At 28.0% G+C, this 25878-nt stretch overlaps 1 protein-coding gene across 1 annotated transcript in view; it reads left to right on the top strand.

Annotated features, from left to right (window-relative positions):
* LOC129960736 (uncharacterized) overlaps window positions 1–25878 on the top strand; it is a 120359-nt gene that overhangs the window by 55890 nt on the left and 38591 nt on the right. The window contains exons 2-3 of the mRNA XM_056074347.1: window positions 4160–4300; window positions 24121–24271. Of these exons, the coding sequence (XP_055930322.1) occupies window positions 4160–4300; window positions 24121–24271 (292 nt within the window). The remainder of the gene's footprint in view (window positions 1–4159; window positions 4301–24120; window positions 24272–25878) is intronic.

Raw genomic sequence — 25878 nt, 5'->3', positions numbered from 1 at the left:
TTACACATATACATACCACATAGTATCACACATACACATACCACATAGTATCACACATACACACACCACATAGTATCACACAATACATAGTATCCTACATATACATACCACATAGTATCACACATACACATACCACATAGTATCACACATACACACACCACATAGTATCACACAATACATAGTATCCTACATATACATACCACATAGTAACATACAATGCATAGTATCACACACACATAACACATAGTATTACACACACACAACACATAGTATCCTACATACACATACCACATAGTATCATACAATACATAGTATCACATACATATAACACATAGTATTACACACAACAACACATAGTATCCTACATACACATACCACATAGTATCATACAATACATAGTATCACCTACACATAACACATAGTATTACACACACACACAACACATAGTATCACACATACATGTACCACATAGTATCATACTATACATATATCACACACACATAACTCATAGTATTACACACACAACACATAGTATCACACACACACATCACATAGTATCATACAATACATATATCACACAGTATCACACACACACATCTTATAGTATCATACAATACATATATCACACACACATAACACATAGTATTATGTGTACACATAATACACATATGTATGTGTACACATAATATTATGTGTACACATAATACACACATACACACATAATACACAATGTACACATATGTATTACACACACTACACATAGTATCACACACACACATCACATAGTATCATACAATACATATATCACACAGTATCACACACACACATCACATAGTATCATACAATACATATATCACACAGTATCACACACACACATCACATAGTATCATACAATACATATATCACACACACATAACACATAGTATTACACACACACGACACATAGTATCACACACACCACATAATATCACACACGCACACAATACATAGTATCATACACACATACATATAGTACATTCTCAATAGGATTTTATTCTAACTTTTGTTTCTCTACCGCAGTACATTCCTCTGATATAATGCCTACAATTTGCTGAAAAAAATTAAAATTTTAATGTCTTTATACTTTTCCTTTACTCGATTTCGTTTATATTTGTAAAGATGAAATTTTGTAATCGTTTTTTCACTCCCTTCCCAATTCGAAATTTTATACGTTTTTGTATTCTAGATGAAAATTAATTATTTTTATATTTTCATATTTTAATTGTCAATTAATCGATTAAATTTATGAAATTTTTTTCCATACTTTTGGAGTCAGCTGATAACGAATCTGAGAAAAATTTCTAGAATTTGTAATATTTAAACTGACGAATTTTAAATTAAAGAATAAAACGTATAAAAATAATTCAAATTAAAACTTCTAGTACATCTATAAAAGTGTCTTTGTTAAAAGTTACTTTTGTTAAATTTATTATATAATCTAAAATAACTATTTTCAAGGAAGAAGTAGGAAATTGCTTTAAGCGTTTGATAAGTAAATTAAAATATTCTTCTAAAAGTTGATTTTATTAAAAATGTTTCAACTTAAATTGTGAATTTGGGCTTTGTCGAAATTGATGCAAATTTAAATACCAACGGAACTAAGTTGAACAAGAAATTGATTTAAAATTTCATGGCGAGACTCTCTATCTAAAACGCACAGAAGTTTCAGGCTTATATGTCATATTCACTTGATGTTTTGAAATTATATATTTTGAAGGTATGTCTCAGCCATTCTTTGCCCAAATTCGTTTCCGATTGAAATGAATCCATTCTAAATTCAAACGAATCCTGTTTGGGTATGGCAACTACAATGATTTTTTCTTGAAATCGTATCCTTTATTTTATTCAACGAAAATGAACTAAAAATAAAAATAGAAATGCATCTTCGGTAGAATCAAAAATATATACAGACATAGAAAAATATTTCAGTTTAGACATGCATCTTCTTAAAATTAAAAAAAAAATAATCTAAAATCTTGATACCTAACATTTTTTAATCTTGAGATTCAATACTATGCATATAAGAATGAAATTTTTTTAATGAAAAGACTTTAAAATTCGAAATGGAAATAGGCATGAACTTCAACTAACACTTACAACAACATTAAAACTTAACTTAAACAACTTAAAACTTAAAACAACATTAAAACTTACAACAACATTAAACACTTACAACAACATTAACTTACTTCAACATTAAAAAATAAGAGCTTAGAGCAGGTGATACAAAATGTTATAGTGATTATTATTAATAATTTTCATAATTTAATAATTCTCAACGGCACATATGATAGGCATATATATTGCACAGTATATATGTCAATTTGAAGGGCAAGATAATTTTTTTAATAAATTAAAGAATTATCCTTTTTTGACACTAAGGACATTTCTTTTTAACTGCCTCACTTACCTATTTCGTAAAAGAGGAAAAGAAGGGTTGGAGTTCTTTTTTAAACAGAATTTGCTAAGAAACCTAAGTTTCTTGTATAAAATATGACAAAATCATAATAAAATAATTTAATATGTAAAATAAATATTACAAAATGGACAAAATGATGTAGAAAATTATAATATGTAAAATAATGTTACAAAATCTGATCAACAGTCTATTGTTTAATTCGCGTCGTCCCTAACATAGGCATATAGCGACTCGTTTTCCTTTTCACATTCCCCACTCTCTCATCTAGAAATACTGAACCATTAGAGTAGCAGGATTGGTGAAGTGTCGATTGATAATGGGGCCATTATACTTTAAATTGCCCTGAGGGGATTTTAGTTCTTTCTAGAAATTAGGAAAGATTTATTTCACTTCATAAATGAAAGAAAAAAGCTAGCTTTGGCAAATATTACCTAATTCCTATGAGAATGTGTGGATGTCTCCATAAGTGGTTTGCTTAATTCGGTAAAACGAATGACACGGCCTAATGGCGATTTCATTCTTTCTAGAAATTATGAAAGATTCATTTTCTTTCATAAAGGAAAAGGGGAGTTCACATTGGGAAATATTCCTAAACTAGATTGGAATGATTCAGAATCTCAATTACATCTATTTCCATGCTATTAGATGATGATTCTCCAAAACGAAAATGAGTTAAAAAAAACTTGTTAATCAAATGAGAAATTCGGAGTGTTATACGTACATCAAAAAAATCCTCAACTTAAAAAAAAAATCCAAAATTCAGAACTTTGTGTTTGGTACAGTGTTAGTAAGAAATAAATTTTTCCTCTTGGAGAGTTCTAGAATATGTTTTGCTATTCCGTCAAATTTAATGCGTCAATTGTGGAAAATTGTGAGATTAGAACACATTTTTATATATGAAGGGAGACAATTTGAGCAGTTTTAAAGCTGCTTTTTTATATTCACATTTATAAAACATATTAAATATTTTTATGTGTATTACGATACTACCTATGGGCTGCGCTTTGTACTAAAATTTTGATTTAATGAATGTTAAGAGCATTATTTGAATTAGCTGTAGCTCAAATTTTATCTCATTTAGAGGAATAGAATGCATTTTAGAGCTCTCTGAAATACGAAAATTATTTCTTACTAACCCCGTATGTATAACAAAATTTTAAAAGATTAAGCTTAATTTGAAAATTTTTTATTACATTTTCATTTTACTGTAAATAACATTTTGATAAAATTTCTTTATATTGTCTGAGTCACAAAAACAGCCATTATAAGGTTCCGAATCTGACCTTTTTACTATCAAATAGTTATCACAAATTTTTATTATTTATTTACTTTCATAGTTTTTTGATACTTTCCCGATAAAGATAAATATTTATAAACGTATCATGAAAATAATTTCTTTGAAAATATTTTGGAAAAAAGTTCCAAATATTTTCGGAAGCAATTCGATATTTGTTAGTGCCTTTTTTTTTATTGTGATACGAAATTTTCTGATACTTTAGGCATATCAGGTATTTAATTTTTAAATTCAAAGCTAGCAGTTTCTTTTGTATAAAAGCATAAAATTTAAACGATTGTTTCTTCCTAGTAACATATTATGGGTCTTTACTCTCTTTATACGAATGCTGACAAAGCTAACTTGCTGTGTACTGTTAATTACTGATTAACTGAATTGCTGAAGCATCATATTTTTCTTTTAATTAGGTATAATTCTTGGAGAGAAGTGCAAAAAACCTGAACAATGCCAAAATGTCACGCATAACAGCACTTGCTCCGATGGAATTTGCGTTTGCGCTGATGGATTTTTCCAAATCCAGAGAATCAACAGCTCTTCTTGTGAATCCGGTAAGTCAAAAATTATTTTTCACGATATCAGCAATCTTTTAGCATTAGAAGCATTTTAAATTATATAGATGATGTCCATTTAAAAAACTACAATTCATGCATTTAGTGCATTATAATTTATCTAAATGCAGCATTACTATATGCATTGAGCAGCAATAATGTAATTTTTACATTCTTTTATTTAAATGAACTTGTTTCATGTTTCTAAAATATGAATTTTTTTCCATCCATTTCCCACTTACTTTGATAGTTCTAATAGTATTAAAATGTTGTGCTTTTGTGTGCTCTTTTTAAAAAAGTTTTATTTTAATATTTTCAGAATTTAATTATGACTTAATCGATTAATTTAAATAAATTTTGATTCCATTCACGTGGTGACTGAATTAAAAAAGGATTTCAAGGTTTCTTAATATTTTAAATAAGTCAATAGAAATAATAAAAAAACCCCCAAAAATAAGTAGAAGTAAAGAAATTTACTTTTTAACTTACTAACAAATATCTACTTTTAAAGACAGTATTTTTTTTAATTTATATATATATAGCCACTAGATGATAACCAATGAAATATAACTGATTCGTCTAGAGTTATTTTTAATGACAATTAGACTGGTTAAATCTAAAAGTGATTTATAATTGAAATATGAAACTGTTTTTAAATATGAGTCTGTATGATTTAAATCTGAAATTAGAAATATTCAGAAAAATATTATAAAACAAAATCAAATACTCAAATTAAAAAAAAATATATCTTTCCAACCTTGCACGCGGCCATCATCCTGAGTTTATTCAAAGGAAAGATAGTACGTCCAATCTCCTCTTCATCCAACAGTCTGTAATGTTAGGTGCTATTAGAATCTATTTGTCTAAGTTGAAAACTTTAATTTGAAAGAAAAAAATTAAAAGATAATAATTTAAAAGTAGGTGAAATTTACGATTACACGTTTACAACAGGTTTATTTTGAATCTAAATTCACAATCTTTAAAACAGACAACGGTTTCACCATTTTTTTTTTTACAAATTTTTCTGACATTCTGTATAATAAATTATATAGATACGCTCAGTGCTCTTGAATGTGTGCCAATATTGGAATGCTTCATTCATTTTGATGTTTTGAAAGCCAGACATTTATGATGGATCACTGTATATATTGCTGTATAAATATTAACTCAGAATTCTTGTCCCATTTTGTACTCAACTTTTGAACTTTCAGATGAATTCATTTGCACATCAAAGAAAAGAATTTAATAATAAAATCGTTTGGGAAAAACGCTATTTAAAACCGAATAATAAGAAAAAACATTTAAACTTTTAAAAGAAATTTAAAAGATTTTAAATAATTTTATATAATACGATTTTGAAGAAAATATTTATAAATTTGGATATAAATATTCTTTGTAATGATTTATTGTGACGATTAGAAATGTTCGAACCTATTTTTTTTAAAAATTATTATTTAATTTTTATTTAAGTTATTATTTAAGTTTTATTATTTTGGATCAAGAAGAATTGTATTAGAAAATCTACCAATGCATAAGTTTTGCATTTTAATATTTAAATTTTCTAAGTTGGTGATTACTATCTATATTACACATTGCAGACTGAATTCAGATGGAATTAGAATTATTAATTCAATATATAGGAAAAGACATTTATTTTATTGATTAGAAAAACATTCTTTTTCAGTTAATTTCACATATACATGACCAGTACTGTTTTCTAAAGAAATGCATTCTATAATACGTTATAATGATTTGTATTGCTTATCTAAATAGGCGATATAAACAGCCACTTTTTGAGCTTTAGAAAAATTCCAAATTATATTAAAACATCATTATCTTTTTTAAGAATTTAGAGTAAACTGCATATAAAACATTCATCTTTTAAAAGAAGGTGCAGGAATTCGAACTCTAAAATTTATTTTCACATCTAGCAATGCTTTTTAAAATCATTTTTTAAAATTTCAAAGTTTTTATTTTATGCATGGTGTCCTGAAAGAATGCAGATAAGCTTAAAGAGTAAGTCATACCCAACGAAACAAAGTAGCTATTCTGCAGAATAAGTGTTGAAAGTACAAAGAAAGACCTCTATAGAATGCTTTCTCCAAGTGAATTAAGCTAAAGATGACAGTGAATAAAGAGTACAGCATCAGTCCAGCATTGTATAAATTCACAATAACGCAACAACACAGTAAGATGAATAAAAACTTTTTAAGTCGCACACAGCCTGACAGGAACAGATACAATGGCAACTAGAGCACAGTATGGACAATAAAACTTCGTTGTACTTCGACTAAATCTCAAAAAAACTTAATGTCTGAAGTTATACATACTGCGCTTGTTCTTATTTATAAAATATGTTATTGCGCTATTATAAGTTTGTATAACATAAAAACTGTGGCGGACAAAACCCAGTAAAGATTCATACATAATTTGTTCTGCAAAGCATAATAGAAGAGTCCTAAGGTAAATTTGGAAATAACAACAACAACAAAATAGAAATTCAAGTTACTATAGATTTCAACAACGCATGGTGATATTAATTGGAACATGAAACATTATACAAGTTCAGGAAAGAACTGATTATACATCGTTGTTGCACTGTTATACATCCTTAACAATTAAAAAAGCTTCATTTAGAAGAATTAATTGCTGTTTCAAAGAAAAATAACATCTCCCGGCAAACTTTTCCAAAACCATATCGAACATTTTAAAATCGAAAACCATATTAGCTAAGAGATTATGTTATCAAGTAACTCAAACTAAGAAAAAGTCTTTGTAAGCATTGAAGGTAAAATTGTATTTTAGTTTTTTGAGAAAGGTGATGAAGAATTCATCAGTAAGTTATTTTCATCTTTTGAATTCCTATCTGAAACTCTATTATTATTATAGGTAGAAGAGTGGTCTATTTCGGTGATTAATCTTTATTATTAACACCATGAAGAAAAAAGTCACACATGATGTTTTGTTTTATACAGGAGTTATAGTAACTAACAAGTTTAAGTAGTTTCTTAAAATGATTAGTAATGTATTAGCTTAAATACTGATTTATTGGGAAATGCTGATGTGTGCAGAAAAAAAACCCTCTAATGTTTTATGCATCACTGTAATTTTCTATAAAAAAGGGTCTAAACACACATCGTTAACCAACGTATCAGCCGTACAATAGTGTAGAAATGCAACTTTGCAATATTAAATTAGAAAAGTTATGTTTGGTGTGTAGTTCCAACAATGCAGACATCTCCTTTTTCTGCTATTTGCAGCATTTTGTGACGGTTTTATGAATAGTAGATATTGTCTTACATGTCGAAAGTATTGGTTAAAGCATATGAGGCAATTGTTTGTACATTTGTGTTTTTCTAAGTTTAAATAAATGAAAAAGTCCAAATTTGCAAGAACAAATTATTAACTTATCAGTTTAAATCTCCATTCAAAATTCAATATCAATTTTTAAGAGCCTCTAGCTCCTTATTATCGAAAGCATTATTCAATTCCTTTGTTTAGCGGATCTCTTCTCTATTAAATTAATTCATTCATGTTTTATGTGCATTCATTAAAGCAATTTATAAAACGCTTGTCAAAACAGTACTGCTAAGCAGCGGTTGTCAGACGCATATGAAAGTAATGAAAGACCTTTTGAAAGCTTTTATTAATCCTTCCCAACTATGCTATTAAACACCTGCTATTGTTTTTCCTCCTCTTTTTTTTTTACAATGTACTAATGTACGTATCTGACGTGCTTCAGGGGGAGGAAGAAAATGATTGGAAAGAACATTTCTCCTCTTCATCGATCTCTTACATTAATCTTTCCATCATGTCAACTTATCTTTCGGGAGGAAACATTTAAGTTAGAGAGACGTTTCATAAAACACGAATAAAATACGTTGGGAAAGTGTTTTTGATCATCGCAGCAATGATTGCCTGGAGGGGGAACATCTCAGAAGAGTATTTGATAAATTCGAAAGTAACTTTTGAGAAGTTGGGTGAGGAAATTCACAAAATAAATGGATCGAACACGAGCCTTAAAATAAATTATTTGCAGTTTACCACTTGGCATTTGGAGCAAACGACATTTCATAAAATATATTTTGCATGGACCGTCTGCTGTACCTTTAAATTTGGCAAGGCGGCAAGAACAGATAAAAGCAATGTTTGCTCTTCTATCTTCTGTTCTTTTTCTGATAAACCTTGACTTTGGACGGCTATAAAAATACTTTAAACACTTTTGATAAATCCGAATAAAAAGCGATAACGTGTCTCGTGAACTCAGTAAATGCGACTAAACTTAATTTGAAAACTTTTTGTTTTGTAGAAGTTCAGCAATTTTTTAAGCCCGAATAAATAATATAAAGCTATTAAGTAACAGTTTGACAGTTTGAAAGCAAAACAAGTAATAGCAAAATCTATAATTTATGCTTCTTTATTATTAAAATTTTTCATGATACCAAAAGCAAGCGTCCTTGGCTGAAGTATAAAAAATCTGTTAATTTTACTTTAAACAGACAAATAAGTTGATATGGACGTGCTATATAAGTTTGAACTTATTCAGATGACGTTGACATCTAAGCCGACACTTTATTCTGTATAAATTTAAATAATCATCAGCATCAAGCCATCTGGATATTTGTAGGTCTAACATTCACTGGATTAATTTACAGTAAAAAGTTAAACAATTATAAATTTTTACCAGGTGATTTCCACCGATATCTACTTCAGAGAAATTTGCAAAATAGAGCACGAAAAGAAAATTAAGTCACAGTTGAGCAGTATGATGTAATGCTAATAAAATTATCAAAGCAGTTCTGGTATAATAATAAAATGATCTTTTAAAGACAAATTTTTAAAATTTTAAGCTTTCTTCATCATAAGAGCCTATGGAATAAGGAGTTAAAGCGTGTAAATGGAAAAGTGCCAAATTGCGAATTTTACAGGAGAACGAGCAACTGGCTTAAGGCTAGTTTCTGCTCCTAATACGTTAGTAATACGTTCCTATTTGCCGTCCTTGATGAAGCCTACGATGTTCTCCAGGTCACATATTGCGGTACTTAGGTCATTGGCAAGTTTTACTGAAGCGTTCTTCAATTTAGGTGTTTCGCAGACATCCATCAGTCATTATGTTTTGAGTCATGAAATATATATTTTTTTTATATGTTGGCTCTTATCAAATTTTCTTTCTTTCAGTTTTTGTTATTTTCTAAAATATCTCTATAATATAGGATTACCAGTTTATTATGATTGTCTGACAGCAAACAGTTTCATATGTATATTGCAAATAATGGGCTTCAGGTACTAATGTTTATTTCACATTGGGTTTCTATTGAGATCGTCCAATTCGAATTACTACATTGCGGAATTTTAAGTTAAATAAGTATTACGAAAATTTTTATTTTAAATTTAAAAAATGCGAATGAAATGTTTATGTTATATAGTGAATAAAATATCCAATTGCCCTTTAAAATCTTTTTATTGAGAGAATATAACTTTTAATCTATTGGGAATTTTTAAAAAATGCGTTTTAACTTAAAAAAATTAATGATTATGGTAAATGATGAATAATATAAACCGAAGAATTAGATACATACAAAAAAAACTATTCCCGAAATATACCATGATTTTTTAAAGTTTTTTTTTTTTCATGATAAATTCTAATAAAGATTTTAAAAAATCCACAAGCAAGTTTTGACATTTTTAGTTTTATCTATACCTTTTATCTGTATAAATTACATTACTGAGTTCGGAAAATTAAAATTGAACGACTGCCTGGGCCATTGAATAAAATATTTTCTACAGGATACATTCTTTAATGTAAAACAAATTTGAGATTGGTTTTTTGTACGGGAAGTTTCTAATGATATTTTCTGAATAAAGATGTCCAATCTATATTTTGAGGCGTATTCATTTCTTTACCTTGATTCAAAATCGTTACAACTCGACGCATGAAACAGCTTTTTCATCCATTCTGGGCGCATTTTCATCGATTTTGTGGTCAGTTGTATTTATGCGACAAGTTCATTGACCACTATCTACATCTAATATGAAGGATAAAAAATTGACACGTGCAATCGCAAAACTTTAAATAAATGCTTCTGATGCCTTTAAAGTTATGATTACTTTTATAATTTTTTTTTCATTTTTTGATTGTTTTCTTACTTTTATTTTATTTTTCATGCTTATAGCATATCTTTTCCCCTCTCTCCTCTAATTATCTTTGAAATTTCTTAATTTCTTTTTTTTTTATTTGATCAGGGATGTGCTGCTGTATTTCTCTATATTCAAATTAATATTAGTTTTTTCATTCCAAATATTTATATTGAATTATTACAATTAACTGTTACTTTACAAATGGGGAAAACTAATTACTTTACAGAAAATAAAAGTTACAGTTCTATTATATTTTCATTTAAAAACCAAACTATCATTGATAATTTTTCCTTGGGAAAAAATATTCAAACTATATTTCTGTAAGCTGAAATGATGGTTAAGTAATATTGTTAAATATTTAATGGCTTTTAATATTAGTTGCAGTTAAATTTAATGCATTTTATTTTAATTTTGTTCCGTGATTAGAAAAATACTGCTAAAACGACAATATTTTTAAAGAAAAACAACAATTTGGCAATAAATTAATTTCAAAGCCAAATATGCATAAAGCGTAAAATTATGTTTATCGCTTTTTTAAAAGATTTATAATGCTTTCAGGATGAGGCATAAAACTAATTATTGTTCATCTCTTTGTAGAATATATTTTTCTAAGCACATCATTCTTGAGTCACCTAACAGAATAGCTCATTGTTTTGTTTGCTCATATAATTTGTTAGTAGTACTCTACTAAGATGGTATTTTAAATGCTACTAATAGTTTTGAGTAGTAAATATATAACTATATTTTTATAAAATTAATTTTAACACTTTAAAATGTAAATTTGTGCACATGGTTTAAAAACCAGGTTTTAAAGTAAATGTTTTTATTTTAAAATAATTCTTCTTTAGTAAAAAGAAAAACTATTAAAACTCTATTTTGTTACTTTCTATTAAGTAATTGCTGATATCAAATAATTTTGATGAGTAATTTGTACGATAAGTAATTTTTACCAATAAGTTAGATATGTAATTTATAGCAAAAAAATTTTCAGTTTTTTCGGAATCACGTGCAACTTAAATTAGATAATAATGCTATAATTAGTTCTATTAATCGTACAGTGACCAAAAAGATAAGTTATTAAATTCTGTCTTCATGATAACTACCATGGAGTTTTATATGTAATAGTATGTTGGTCAAACATGCTTAGTATCCTGTATGAAGATGAAAATCTTTTTTTCTTGAGGAGCAAAAGCTTTATAATTCAGAAATTATAATTCGTTTTTTTTAATTCTTCAAATATTTGTCTTTTCCCAGACAACTTTATATTTTCAAGTTGTTACAGATTTTTTCCGGAAAACATCAGTTGCAATAAATATATTTCATCTTCCTCTTCAGAAAAAATTTTACCACTTAAGGAAATTAAGAAATAACGAATGAAATGAAAGATTTGGTGAATAGGATAGATAGCACAACAAGTTCTAATTTCTATTTTAACAATTTTCATTGCGTATCTAAATCTCTATAGGGCCAAGTGTTTTACAATGATGAAGAGAAAGAAAAAAAAAACTTTATGAGACACATTTCTTGACAGCATCATTCAGTCTAGATAGTTGAAAGCAATACACATGAAAGTTAAAGAAGGGTTTTTTGAAAGTTTATTAAAATTATACAATACCATTGAAATCCGATCAGAATGATAATATAATCTTTTATTGAAGAATATTTGCCATATAATGATTGATTCACAATCTGTTTTGCTGGAGTTTATCACAGACGACTCAATTTTTGCTATCTGTTGTCACACATTGTAAAGTTTAGAGAAATGGGTCGTTTCTATTAGTTTTCAAAATGATAATACAAAGAAAATACAATGCTCAGTTCTCCTTTTTTGACAGGGTTTGTTTGAACTCATGAAACTTCTGAGGCCTGAGGTTAATTGCATACCCAAGTAGTTTCAAATGGTTTACAATACCATTTCGATATTTTAAAATTTTCAACTCTCTCTCTTGTCATAAATGCTAAATCGTTGCAAACGATATCCTCATCAAATTCGAGTATTTTTGTTGTTTGTGATACTTTTTTAATATCAAAATAAGCAGAGCGAAATTTAGTAAAATAATTTTGAATCCGTCTTTATTTTATATTAAATGATATACTTAAGCAACATTTTACTTATTTCTAATGTAATGCAATTGATTGAAATTAATAGCTATAAGGTGACGGCCATATATGGTGTTGCACCAGTTTCAACTCTTCAATATAAATTCGGCTATTCAAATTTTAGTTGATTTTGAATTTCTGAAAGAATGGCTATGTAGCACATACGAGCATTCTATACGATGATATAATTTCTACATCTAATGGATGCTTTTCTGGCTAGACAACTGAATTAAAAATGGCATCAAAAGTAATAAATAAAAAAAAGGTAACAGCTTTAATATTAAAAAAGGTATTGGTTTTAAAAAGTAAAGGTTTTAATGTAATTACATTTTATCTCAGGCATACCAATACAAAAAAAAATAATGAAATTATCATCCACTATCTATTGAAATTCTTACTCAGAAAGAAACCCCATTTTCTCGCGTTTGCGAGCTCCGTATAGAAAAACTAAGCTAGGAGAGAGCGGAAAAAATATCATCAAACAAAAGGCTTTGAAAAGCATTATCAAAATAAACATTAGACTCTAACAAATGAAAGAACACTCGAGGTGGCGAACGAAGTTGAAAAGGATCTGAAGTGGCGGAAGAAGAGAGTAAAGATGAATTAAATGAAGTAAGTGAGGTTTGGGTTTGGCAAGAAATCAACACAGTGAAATGAAAAGAGAAGTGAAGCTCCTTTCATATGGTAGAAAAAGAAAGAATAAAATCATGAGTCAAGAGATCAAAGTGTGTAGGAAACAATATAAGAATGATTTCAGTTAGAACTTAGTTAGATAAAAGAATATCGTGGTGCATCATTAGTAATTAGAAAGTTTTATTTGGGAATTGGGATAATAAGCATACTGTCTATGGACCTTGATTATTCTTCAAATTACTAAATTACATAAAAGTTTATTTATAAACAATTTAATCTAAACTAAATTTTCGATAATCTATGTAAATTTAATGAAAGAAAATTCTGAATTTCATTAATTTTGAAAATTTCTAATACTGTGGTTTTATTAAAATATGGATTTGTCAGACTGAAGTCAACATATGTTATTACTTACGAATATTTACAAGAGAGTTTTTCATTCAGCAAAAAAAAAAAAAAAAATAATATTCTGAAATTCCAAGATGTTGAGTAAGATTATCCACTACAAAACATACTAGTATGAAATGGTCTGTTCATTATTTTTTTAATAAATAACATCAATGATATAATTGGGATATTTGAATTATTTTATTTTTGTAAATGCAGGATATCATTCTGCTCGTGTTATTTTCGTCATATAATTTTGACTTACAGTTATAAAAATTCTCTCAAATACTTTGGCATATAATTTTTGAATTTTTTTGGCATAAAATTAAGTAAATCTCTAATTTTACGAAGTGTATGTAAATTGCTGCCATCTGATATACACTTTCTGAATTTACTAGATACTTATTACTTATACTTATACTTATACTTAAAATACTTATACCTATGCAATACTTAATTTGAAATTTCCTCGTTATACTAACATACAGATACTTCATTCTTCACAAAGATTAATTCCGCCAGATATGGAACTGTTTTGTTTATAACCGTAGATTCAGTGTTCAAGACGTTCATGACGTTCACATTTTATAACGTTCATAAAGCTCGAATTTATAGCTCTGATATCATCTACTTTTGGGAAAGTTGAAACTTATTTAATCTTTGTTTGTATATTATTCGAAACAAGAGTTAATCTTATGAAACAAAAACAACCTAGTTATTTTTAATTATTCTTTAATAGATATTCAAAATAGTAAATAATTTTTAATTTGGATACAGTTCATCCATAAATAATCAATCATATAATGATCTGGAATTTAAAAAAATAGTTTCGTTTTAAAAAAAGATTATTTAAAAAATGTTTGATGTATTTTCGATATTTTTAAAGAGAAATTTGTCATTTCTCCAAAGAAATCTCTTGTACTTTTTACATTTGATGGAGTAAATTTTCAATTTTAACAAATACACGATTTTTTAGTATTTCTATTAGGGCATAAAATAATATTTTGAATTTATTTGTCTCAAATTACTATTTTAAAAATTTCTTTTAAGAAGTTGGAACGGTTTTCTGCTATAGTTTGCGACGCTTGATTAAGGACGCTTGATTATTTTGAATAAGGATTATAGAGAAATAATTTATTTTCAAGAATACTTATTCTCCATCTATATATTAAACTAACTTCATTCAAATTCTGATTTTAAGCACGTTAAAGATGCTACAAATCATAACTGATAATTTTTGAATTATCAAATGTGAATGATGTCGTCTGTTATTTCCAAGTTCTTTTCCTTCCCTTTAAGATGACTTCAATACTTTTTTAAAAAATGGAAATATTTTTATTCTATAAGTTGCTCTGCCTAAGTTCTTTGGTTGGAAATTTAATTAAATTTTTGAAAGTCTTCCGATTGTTGCGGTGCAATGACGTTTAAATCTGAGCATCAAAATCAGGAGTAATGGTATTTAGTTTTTCGGAAAATCCTATCACGTTGGTCTAATGTTTGTAAAATCAATCGATTTTGGACTACTGCGGTGAAGATATCTTTTCTTACTTTTCTGACAATTCTTCAAATATCAAAGTTTGTTCCCAGTGTCTTGAAGTATATTTTCGTGATGAAGCGTTGATTATTCAAACCTTCAAAAAGTTTTTTAATAACATTTTACAAGTTTGTTAATGTTCTTTAACCCTTAAATGCATGCCTTTTTATTTTTAACAAAAAAATTTGAAATGAATATGGTAATGAGTGTAGTTAATTGAAAAAAAAGCAAACAAACAAACAAACAAAAAAAACCACACATAAGATGGTTTTTTTTTTATTTTCTGAAAAAGAAAAAACACATTGATGTATTTTTACATCATAATGAACAATTACTCCTTGAATTCTACAAATCCATTTCGCACAATAATATAATATTTGAAACATAAATAATAACTCTACCTAAAAAAAAACTAAAAATATATCAAAATGTAATAAATGATATTTCGCAAAATAACTTTAAGATCAGCGAATTTATGTAGAACTGATTTTGCATACTGATGTATTTTTACATCACAAAAAGAAACAGCATTTTTCTTTCATAAATGTATCAGCAGAAGCAAAAATATCAACATTATTCGTTAGTTATGTCTTGTTTCTACCTGAAAACAATTTTTCCTGTATGCTTTTATTATTTTTTATATAAATAATTGTAATTCTTAACACCCGTGGAAATGAAATTGTACTCAGAGCACGCCAACAATGAAAATTGTCAGACATAAAGAAATAAACAGTCAAAGATTCTAGTTGCATTCGGAAACGATAAAATAGTTTTGGTAAAATGATGCAAAAGTTGCTACATATAGAAATATGAGATTTTAAACATGCGATGCAAATGGGGCTTAAAATTAGGTTTGTACGGGGAATACGCAGTAAATGTTATCTTAGAGATGGATTGCTGCGTTGTTTTATAATTTCCCAAAATATATTTGTTAAGAAGAACAGCAAAACAATTAGCTTAACTCAGAGATTTAAAAAAAAAAAAAAAAAAAAAAAAAAGATAACTATTCTTTTCATCTGGACATGGAAATAATCAGACTTGAAAGTTGCTGACAATGCGGAAAGAAGTTTCAAATGGTCAGTTTGCAGTCCTACCATGCACCTTCCAATACTTATGATATGCGTTTTTCTATATACATATACTTAAAAATCGGATATTGTTGTTTTTGCGGTACATTAGTAATGTATGGCTTTCCATATATTTCAAGATATGCACAAAAATGAATAGAAGAAAAATAATATTCTAACTTTTAAAACCATGAAAAAGGCACGTTTTTATGCATTCTTGTCATTTTTCAGAATCTGACTTATTTTATTTAATTTTCTCTGAGAATACAATTCATTTTGTTAATTTTAGTGTTGCACATTATTTTTAAGACAAGAATGAGCCGTCGTCCTGGCATAGGGGTAGCGCGTCTTCCCCACGAACTGGGCGTCCAGGGCTCGAGTCCCGGTTTGGGCATGGTTGTTCTTCTGTCTGTGAGATGTGTGAATGTGCCCTCCTGTAAAAAGGGGTTGTGGAAGCGAATGAGTGATGCGTGAGTAGCAAAGTCGTACTATTGGCCCTAATTGGCGCTACTATAAAAACAAGAGATGCTCCCCCCCCTTACCGGCTTGAAATCGCTGTCTTCGTAACAGCGGGCTTGTTCATGGCAAGTGCCATAAGAAACAACAAGACAAGAATGCACTAATAAAGTCAGAAAATTATTAATTAATTAAAGCTTAAAGTTAATTTCTAGAAAGAAAAGTCATCTAAATTATTTGTTGAATGAAAAATTGAGATTTTTGTCTTTTAATTGAAACGCCCATCGGAAATAAATGAATGCTAAAAGAGATGAAATAAAATGAAGCAAAGTGAGATAAAATTTTCCTATTAAAAATTAGATAAAATAATCTATATTTATTCTTGACAATTAAATATGTTTGGTAATTAAATTAATAAAAAAATGAAAAATCAATTTCAATCAAATCAATACTGATTAATATTTACAAATAAGATTACACTAAAGATAAATACATTCACCGTTCACTTTTCATAAATCAACTTCGTATTAAGTCAGCACGATTTGAATGCATAAATACAAATTGTTTATTTTTTTCCTCTTTGGAATATTTTTATTACATTTATAATCCGAGTTCTACAATACAATGGAAGATTTACACAGAAGATTATCAGAATTTTTTTGCTATCATGAAGTAGCAAAGAGTATTCTTCAATCGCTAGAAAAGTAATGTAACCTTATTCAGAGACAGAGCTTTTGAGTAAATGCTTTCCAAGATGATAGATATCTTGATGTAGAAATAGCGTGGTCGATTAAGCCTTAGAGAAGATCATCATTAATAACATCTCAGCAAACTTAAAACCTTCCGATCATCATCAAACAAACTGATGGATAGATAACGTTACAAACTGATGGATTATCGTTGGGATGATATGTTTGCTTATTGACTTTATTCGTTTAGTAAGAAAATGCGTGCAACTTATAACCGAAAAAAAGAAAATTACTTCTATCGATTGATTGAAGTCCATACTAGAAACAATCTAATTTATCTTTTTATAAAAAAAATCAGCGTTATTTATGAACTTGATAGTGAATAACGATAAACTAACTATTTCAACTGTATATTTTGAATTTAAAGGATTTTAATCACAATAAATATACAGAATTCTATTATTTTAAAGGGAATAACATTTTTCATATTCATCTTAACTGAAGAAAATTCTAAGGGAATAACAATATTTGTATACATTCAAGTATTTTTTAAGATTACTTTCTTTAATGGCATGAAATAAATGTTTTATATCGTCTCGGATAAACTTCTATTCACTTACATGATGAAAATAAACACAATTTTATGAGCCGATAGAATCTGCCGTTTTCTTTCCTTTCATAATAGCATGTGAATCGTTTCCAATCGATATAAAGTAGCCTAATTCACTAGAAATTCTAGTACAAGCATTTACGACCAGGGAATATGACTCTAGAAAGCCAAGAAAAATTTTGATTGGCGATAATGAAATTGATCGTTATTAGCTGGCAATCATAAAATAACTGAATATTATCCAAGATTAAAAAGAATATCCCAGGCATTTTTCTTTTTATCTTAGGGAGAAGTTTGTTTTTGTCTGGAAGACATTTATTTTATATTGGTAAAAGAAAACAAGAAAAGTTTACAATAAAAGTTAATCTTAAATAATTTTAAAATTTATACGGATTGAATGCCTGAAAATGCAGAATTTATATTTCATATAATGTATTACTATTGAAGAATCGAAAAGATGTACTTTTGAAGTGATCAATCTTGAAGTTAGAATTGAAGCAATTCAATTTATCATTCTGTACTATCAGATCAATAAATTCGTCTAAGCCTCCAGGAACTGCTGCTCACTATTTTGACGGATTCGTCTAACCAGCATTTGAGAAGGTAGATAATAAAATCAAGTAAATTCAATTAATTGAAACTAACCAATTTAATAATTCACTTGAATTAATTTTTTTATGCTATATCGATATTGGTATATTGTTTTATTGACAGATGAAATCTGGTCTATTCTTGTCAGAAGGATTTACGAAACTTGATTTCAGAAATTCAGGATTTACGAAAGTTGCAAATCAGACTTACTTTTTTTTCTTTTGATGAATCTCATAATTCAAGAAGAATATCATTGAATTTGCAAATCAGAGTTATATATATATATTTTTTGCCTTTTGACGAATATCATAATTCAAGAAGAATGTTACTGAAATTTACTTCTATGTAAAAGGCTTATCGAAACTTGTTTATTTAAAATCAGAAAAATATCATGGAGATTGCTGGGAATCACAATTTTAATGCTTGCTTGCCCTAAAAATTCTAGCATGGTAACCGAATCAAAGAAATTGAAAATATTGCTGGTCTTATCAAAAATCTTGTTAATGAACAGAATTTTATAATTCCTGTATTAATGCAAATTTTAAAGTTGTGGCTTACTTATTGCCGTCGTATTCCATTTTTTTTGGATATCTCAAAAGAATTTGTTAAAAGTATTTTCATTAAATAATTACATCTGTCTGGAATATATTTTTGTAAACGTCTTCTTTAGTTAATTTTTTATAACGAATGCATAAAGAAAGCCCATGAATTTTCCCCCCTCTTATTCCTGTTAGGTTTAAATTAATTAGCATTTTATGAAAAAGTGGAACTCATTTTTCAAGAATGCATATTGAATAAGAACTACTTAAAGTCAATTTCTCTCTGAATTTTACTTTTGATACTTCTTAGGCTGATTGTTGTCATTCTCGTTTTTGAAGCGGAAAACGCGTGGAAATAAAATCTCCAACGATAGAACTTCCGATGGATCTCAGATTCTTTTATCATGTTTAAATTCAGCGCCGGGCATTTTTAAAATATGCCTCTTTACTTATAAAATTTTCTGAGACTTCCACTTTCAGTGTTAGTTCCATTCAATATCAAGTATACTTTATTTTCTGGTACAAGTAACCACAAAGTACCTACTCCGAACAGTCGGAAGGCATATGAAAAATCTGAATGACCGGACCGTCGCAACAGCAACACTGGCGGGAAGTGTGGTTGAGTTTTAAGGGTCATCATCGGCCACTGTACAACCCTTCCCTAAGGCATTGAATGTTCTTCAATTTGCGTTTTGAAGAAAAATATATATATTTTTTTGTTAATTGTGTTATAATTCTTTCTTTTTGAGCAATCATTTATAAAAATAGAAATTGCGATGGATTTTTTAAATAAATAAATAAATAAAAAACAGGTAACCGATGAAAACATTAAATTAGAAATAGACGATGGTCAAATTGAAGGCATATATCTAGGTCATAATTTTTATCCCAAACACTAAAGTAAGGATAAGATTTGCTTTGTATCTAGATATAAAATATGCTTTCTACTGTATTTTTTAAGTCATGACGCAATACAGACAAAACGGGTACTTTTGTCAGTAAACTGCATCACTCAACTGTCGTATGGTATCCATACACATGAACTTCTACAGAAAAAAATGAAAGAAATTTTCAAGTTCTGCTGCTATGCCTCATCCTTTTTAAAAAGTCTCAACTGTCACATAAAAAATTTCTTGCTGCCTTCTTCTTTTTTGTAAATATCACAAAGTGCACAGAGATTTTTTTTATTTCATTTATCGATAAACAAGCTCTAAAGTTGAAGAGATTTTATTCCTTTTTCCTTAGGGGAAAAATGATCCTTCACAGGCAGCGCGAGGATAAAATTTCGGCCTTTGACAGTTTTTGGTTAAGGAAAAAAACGTAACAGAAAAAATATAATAGCTCGTAAAGAAAGAAAAAAAGACATTGTGTGTTGTTAGTTTGCGATAACTATTAATAAAAAAAATGTACGAAGGTAAAATCAGAATTTTTTAAAAAAGAAGTAAAAATAAGTTAAATATTTAAAAAGAAGTTAAAATAAAAGTCTTTCTTGATTTTCTTGTCCGTCGTTAAACCAATAAAAATATAGTCAATTCACTAAGTTAGATTTTTATGTTACTGCAAGAAATTCTGGACCATCTGAATGCCATTTCAAAGTAAAATCTATAAATATTTTTTACATCCAGAAAGAAGGAATAGATATTTAGTGCTTTTATATTCTTTTACATTTCCAAATATATTGGTAAAAACGTTCGCTTGAAAGCTAATATCTACGATAAATATTAATTGGATTGCACTAATTAGGGGAGAAATGATCCTTCCTAGGCAGGATGAGAATTAAAATTTGGCCTATGATTGGTTTTCGCAGAAAAAAAACGTATAAGAAAAATTGCAATTACTCGTTAAGCAGAGAAAAAACGAAATTGTGGGTTTTTTTTTAGTTTATGATTACTATTAAGTAAAGCTGATAAAATTAAAAACTTATTTTTTTATTGAATTAAAAGAAATAATACGAAACCTTTCCTTTATTTCGTTGTTCGCTGTTAGAAAATTAAATTTATTAATTAGAAACATAATTTTTTACAGAATTAAAAAAAACACACACTTTCCCTTCATTTCATTTTTCACTATTGCTAACAAAATATGCAGATAACTAATCGATTTCAATTTTTATTCCTTCTCTTCTGCAAAATTTCTAAATTTATTCATACAATATTAATTCATGTTAAAATAAAGTTTTCTAAACATTTAATCCCTCCTATTGGCAATTTATTCCTAAGAAATATCTGAGAAATTTGAATAGGTTTACAAGAATATCTTAAAAAGAGTCCACTTTTTCTCATATTTATTTCTCAAAACAGTCATTCATTTGACACATTTTACAACGGCAAGTAAAGCAAAAATACATTTTTTCCATAGGAGTTAAGTGATAGATGAGATATAAAATAAGTTAAAACGTACTTTCTAATATATGAGTTTACTACGAGCAATACTATTAACTTCTCAGTTTAAAATTTTACTTTGATGTAAACTTCTCTTTTTATAATTGTCAAATCATTCTGAATAATATCCAATAAATATTTTGAATATCAGATATTTTGGATTATAGTTTCTCTACGGTGGCATCTCAATAAAAATTTTTTATGCAAAAAATAATCCTGTTTGGGATAATGAGCTCGAGATAATGCTCAATAAGATAATTTTTAAATTACTAAATTTGCTTTGAAGTTGGGAAAGAAGGATGTTCATGACTTCATAGTAAACTTGTCCTGTGACAGCCTTATTTTCATATATACGGGAATCTCATTAATGTAGAGATGTAAAAATAGCTTATAACTATTTCTATTGTGTTGATGTTTTTTGTTGAATATTTACAAAGAGTTTGAACAGTGAATGTTGTCTGCAGTATAAATATTTCTACTGAGTCAAAAAAAAGTTAACGACATTAAATCGTTCTTGAAAGTCATTCTTCAGATGACATGGTTTATCCCATGGCCCTATTTGCTTTCTATTTTGAACTACATGAGTATTAATTAACGATAATCTTAATAATTTAAAACATTGTCCAGATAAGGATAATGGCATTTACTTTTCAGAATTTAGCATCATATAAATGGTAGGATGTTTAAACTACAACGTCAGATTCGATAGGTAATTTTCTGTGAAAACTGGTGTCGAAACCATTGTCATTTAACATCGAAACTGATTCTCCACCAATAGGCGCTCATAATTCCAGATCAGTTAAAATAAAATAAATTTATTTTTTCTATCTCCCCGTGTGATATTTTATTTAAACTAGTATAACAATGCGTTGCTCTCAAACAAATAAATATATAAAATTTATTCATCGCCTGTTTATTAACCTTCCAACTGCATGTCCTATGATTTATACAGCATTTTCTACTGTATCCTGCGATTCTGTAGAGTAGTATGTTTACCATTAATGTTTTCAAGGCTAGCGTTGTATCAATGCGATTCCTCAGGTCAGAAAGAAGCACTACTGAAAAATATTTTCTCAAAATAATAGGGTTGAAATACAATTTTTAAAATAATTCCATCTGAGTAACACAAAATCTTTAATTATGATTACCTAAATGGTATTTCAGAAAATTATTAAAGCATATTTTTTCAATGAGTAACTTAAAAGAAAAGGAAATTAATATGTATTAATCGATATGCAATTCAGTCGGGGAAGTCTGCAATCAGATCAGAAACCATAAAATAGAGAGCGAGAAAAAAAGTGAAATAAAAATTTAAAAAATCACCAACTAATAATGGATATTAGAGAAGAGTAGGCTGAGCATCGAACTTACACTCCAAAAAGTTTTTCCTTTTTCTCATTAAATTCAAAGCAGAAAAAAAAAGAAAGGGGGGGGGGAAACCGGTATTTTCTTCAAATAAGCCACTTAGCATTGCGCAATGAGCAGACTTTTATGCTTTTTAGAGCAAACTGCCCTGCAGCCTTAGGCTTGCGGATCTCTTACTGGTAAGGTGTATGTACACACTAGAAACTTCGAAAATTGTTCAAAATATCGAATATTTTTATATTGCTTAATAATGTTCTCTGATCCTTTAGCTTTCAAACAATACCAAGATGTTGTCAATATTCAAAATATTTCTCGAATTATAATTATTTTTCTTGAGGTGCTTTCATTAAAAACTCTAGTTACGGCTTTTTTAAAACTCATTTCATGAAGAATGATATTTTTCCCATTATGTTGCTTCATTCAAACAATCATAACTCAACAAAAATTAACCAAATACAATTATTTATATATCAAAATAATCTGTATGAAATACCGGATGTTTTGTGCCTCAATCAAAGTAATATTTATAGAAATAAAGTTTTAATAGCTATTTAAAAGTTAAAATGACAAAAACAATCTCGCTTTTTCTATTCATCGTTAATGAAAAAATTGTAAAAAAACTATATATTTTTATAATTTGATTCAGGCAGACAACATGAAGACTAATATTAGGCATAAGTTCCAACTAGAATTGTGTCTCTGTACAAATTAGAATTTAAGATATCATGTTTCAAAAAATATGCTAATGAGCTCATCAAATATTATTTAATTAGTTAATAATTAGTGTAATATGGTTTTTTCTCACTGAAATGAGTTTAAACATATATTAATGACCTATTGTGAAAAAACTGGATTTTTAAAATTAAAATTTAAAAAAAATCTTCTAGTGTATCCATACACATCGATATTATTACTATTTTTTTTTTCCATTTTCGTTGTCCATCGAAAAAATAACTAAATAATATTAAAAAAAAAGAAACTCACAAGTTTTTAAAATAATACCTGGTGGGCTGAAGCTCTGTAGTCTTAATGCACGAGCAGCTGCTTCATTACGTATAAATGAGAATTTATTGCAATATTGGTGTTTAGCATTCTGCAGTATTTATATCGATTACGTCGCAATTAAAAATCGATTATTTAAAAAAATTGTCGGATGAAAGATTAAAATTAGAAATTTCGAAAAAAATATTATGGATAATGACCTGATAAAAAATAATGTGTGTTGGAAAATTGAATGAACCATGAAGCATAAGCAGAAAGGAGTAGATGAGTCATGTAATAAATACATGTCATCATTTTTTTATATAGACACATATTTTTTTTCTTGTAGATTCCAAGGATAAAACAGATGAGTTATACGTTGGAAGTCCCGAACCTCCAAGGCCGCGACAGCAGCAAGTGGATCTAAAGATGATCATCATCATGGTAGTGCTGGCAGTGATGTTCATTGGTATATGTGTTGCTCTCCACATGTTTAGCAAGTAAGTGAATCATAGTATTTTTTTTCTATCTCCTTGTTTCTAATCAAGTCGTTAAGATATTTCAAATATTTTACAGCAAGTGAAGTTTTAAATAAGGGATTCAGGGAAACATTAATTAAGGATTTAGACAAACAAGTTATTTTTGAAAACACACACAAAAAATATGATTTTGTCACATAGAGCTTTTTTAATTATTATTAAGACTGGCTATATTAATATCATTAATTTAGTCTTGGCAATCAACTTTAGCATAAATCACATCGTATCACAATAAAACTAAGAATTTTTCAAAATTGTATTTGTTCAATTAATAATGGACGTTCTAATTAATTAGCAATGCTTGCAAAGTGGCGAAATAAATTGATAAAATCGGTCCAGTTGTTAAAACCGGGGGATCGGAAAAATTTTATTTTGCGATATGTCTCAGAACTGGAAGTATGTGGGTGATAAGCGACCATCTAGGAGTCATGAACTTTCATCTGAAGAAAAAACTGACTAAATCTCTACAGTGGCTGTGAGACTGATTCTTTAGTTTTGCCAATTATTTCAAACATATAAGTTTATTTATCTTTTATCTTTAGTTACTTTATATAGTTATAATCAATATTCTGACATCTTCTATCTTTGAAATTTTAATAATTTGTGTTTTTCAGTTTAAATTGTAACCTTTGAAATCAGTATGGGTCACTGAATTAATGCATTCGAAAAGATACCATTTCAATAAAGAAAATAAATAATTTTTAGGTTGAAGCTAATCTACTATTTCTAATGGACTACATTTTACAAAAAAATAAAATTATGTATTATATATTCACGGGAAGTTTCAATAATTAACTTTAAAAAATAACGTTCTACATCCAAATGACCATCAAAAAGTATTTCTTGCACAAAAATGCATAACATTTAATTATTATCAAGCTGATTTAATGTCCTGTTTTCACGAGTGACCTAAAGCCTCGATTGTGGCTTCTCGATTCAGTGTCTCGGTAATATAATCAGTTTAAGAATTTTAATGTCAGTTTATTTAATTTTATATACAAGATACAATAACACGTTGGAATCATATTAGTTTTACGTTAAAACTTTTTACGTTCTGAAAATAATTATATCAAATATGCATGAAAGTTATAAAATTATTACAGAATTTGGTAACTTCATGAAATTGTGACTTATTCCTGTATATCTTTGTGCATTTCGAGAAAAGAATTTAATAGACTATCTATTGTAACATTTATCATGACTGCTTTAAAGAGTTTTGATCCCTTAATGTTTGCTTTCTCTGTTTTAAGTCCTTCTTCTAACAAGGTAAAGCAACATTTACAGAGATTACAGATATTAAAAAAGTAGACCTACGTGTTATTTTCAGCTTTCAAATTTAAATCGAAGCAAAATTTTGGTAAAACAGCGGTGGTATATTAAAGTTGGATGAACTCTGAAAGGAATGCTATTAAATACAAAAATATGATTTTAAATGAACCTCATATGATGAAGTTTTGTATAAATGTGGTCGAATCTGGCTCATATATTTAGAGAAAGTAGATTTAAGAAGTGCATGTTACCGGCAATGTATAAAACGCTGACAATCTATAGAATACCAAGACATTTTA

Source organism: Argiope bruennichi, chromosome X2 (assembly GCF_947563725.1).
Source record: "Argiope bruennichi chromosome X2, qqArgBrue1.1, whole genome shotgun sequence".
NCBI lineage: Eukaryota > Metazoa > Arthropoda > Arachnida > Araneae > Araneidae > Argiope > Argiope bruennichi.
The sequence above is the reverse complement of the archived record's forward strand: the minus strand, read 5'-3'. Positions and strand labels throughout refer to the sequence as shown.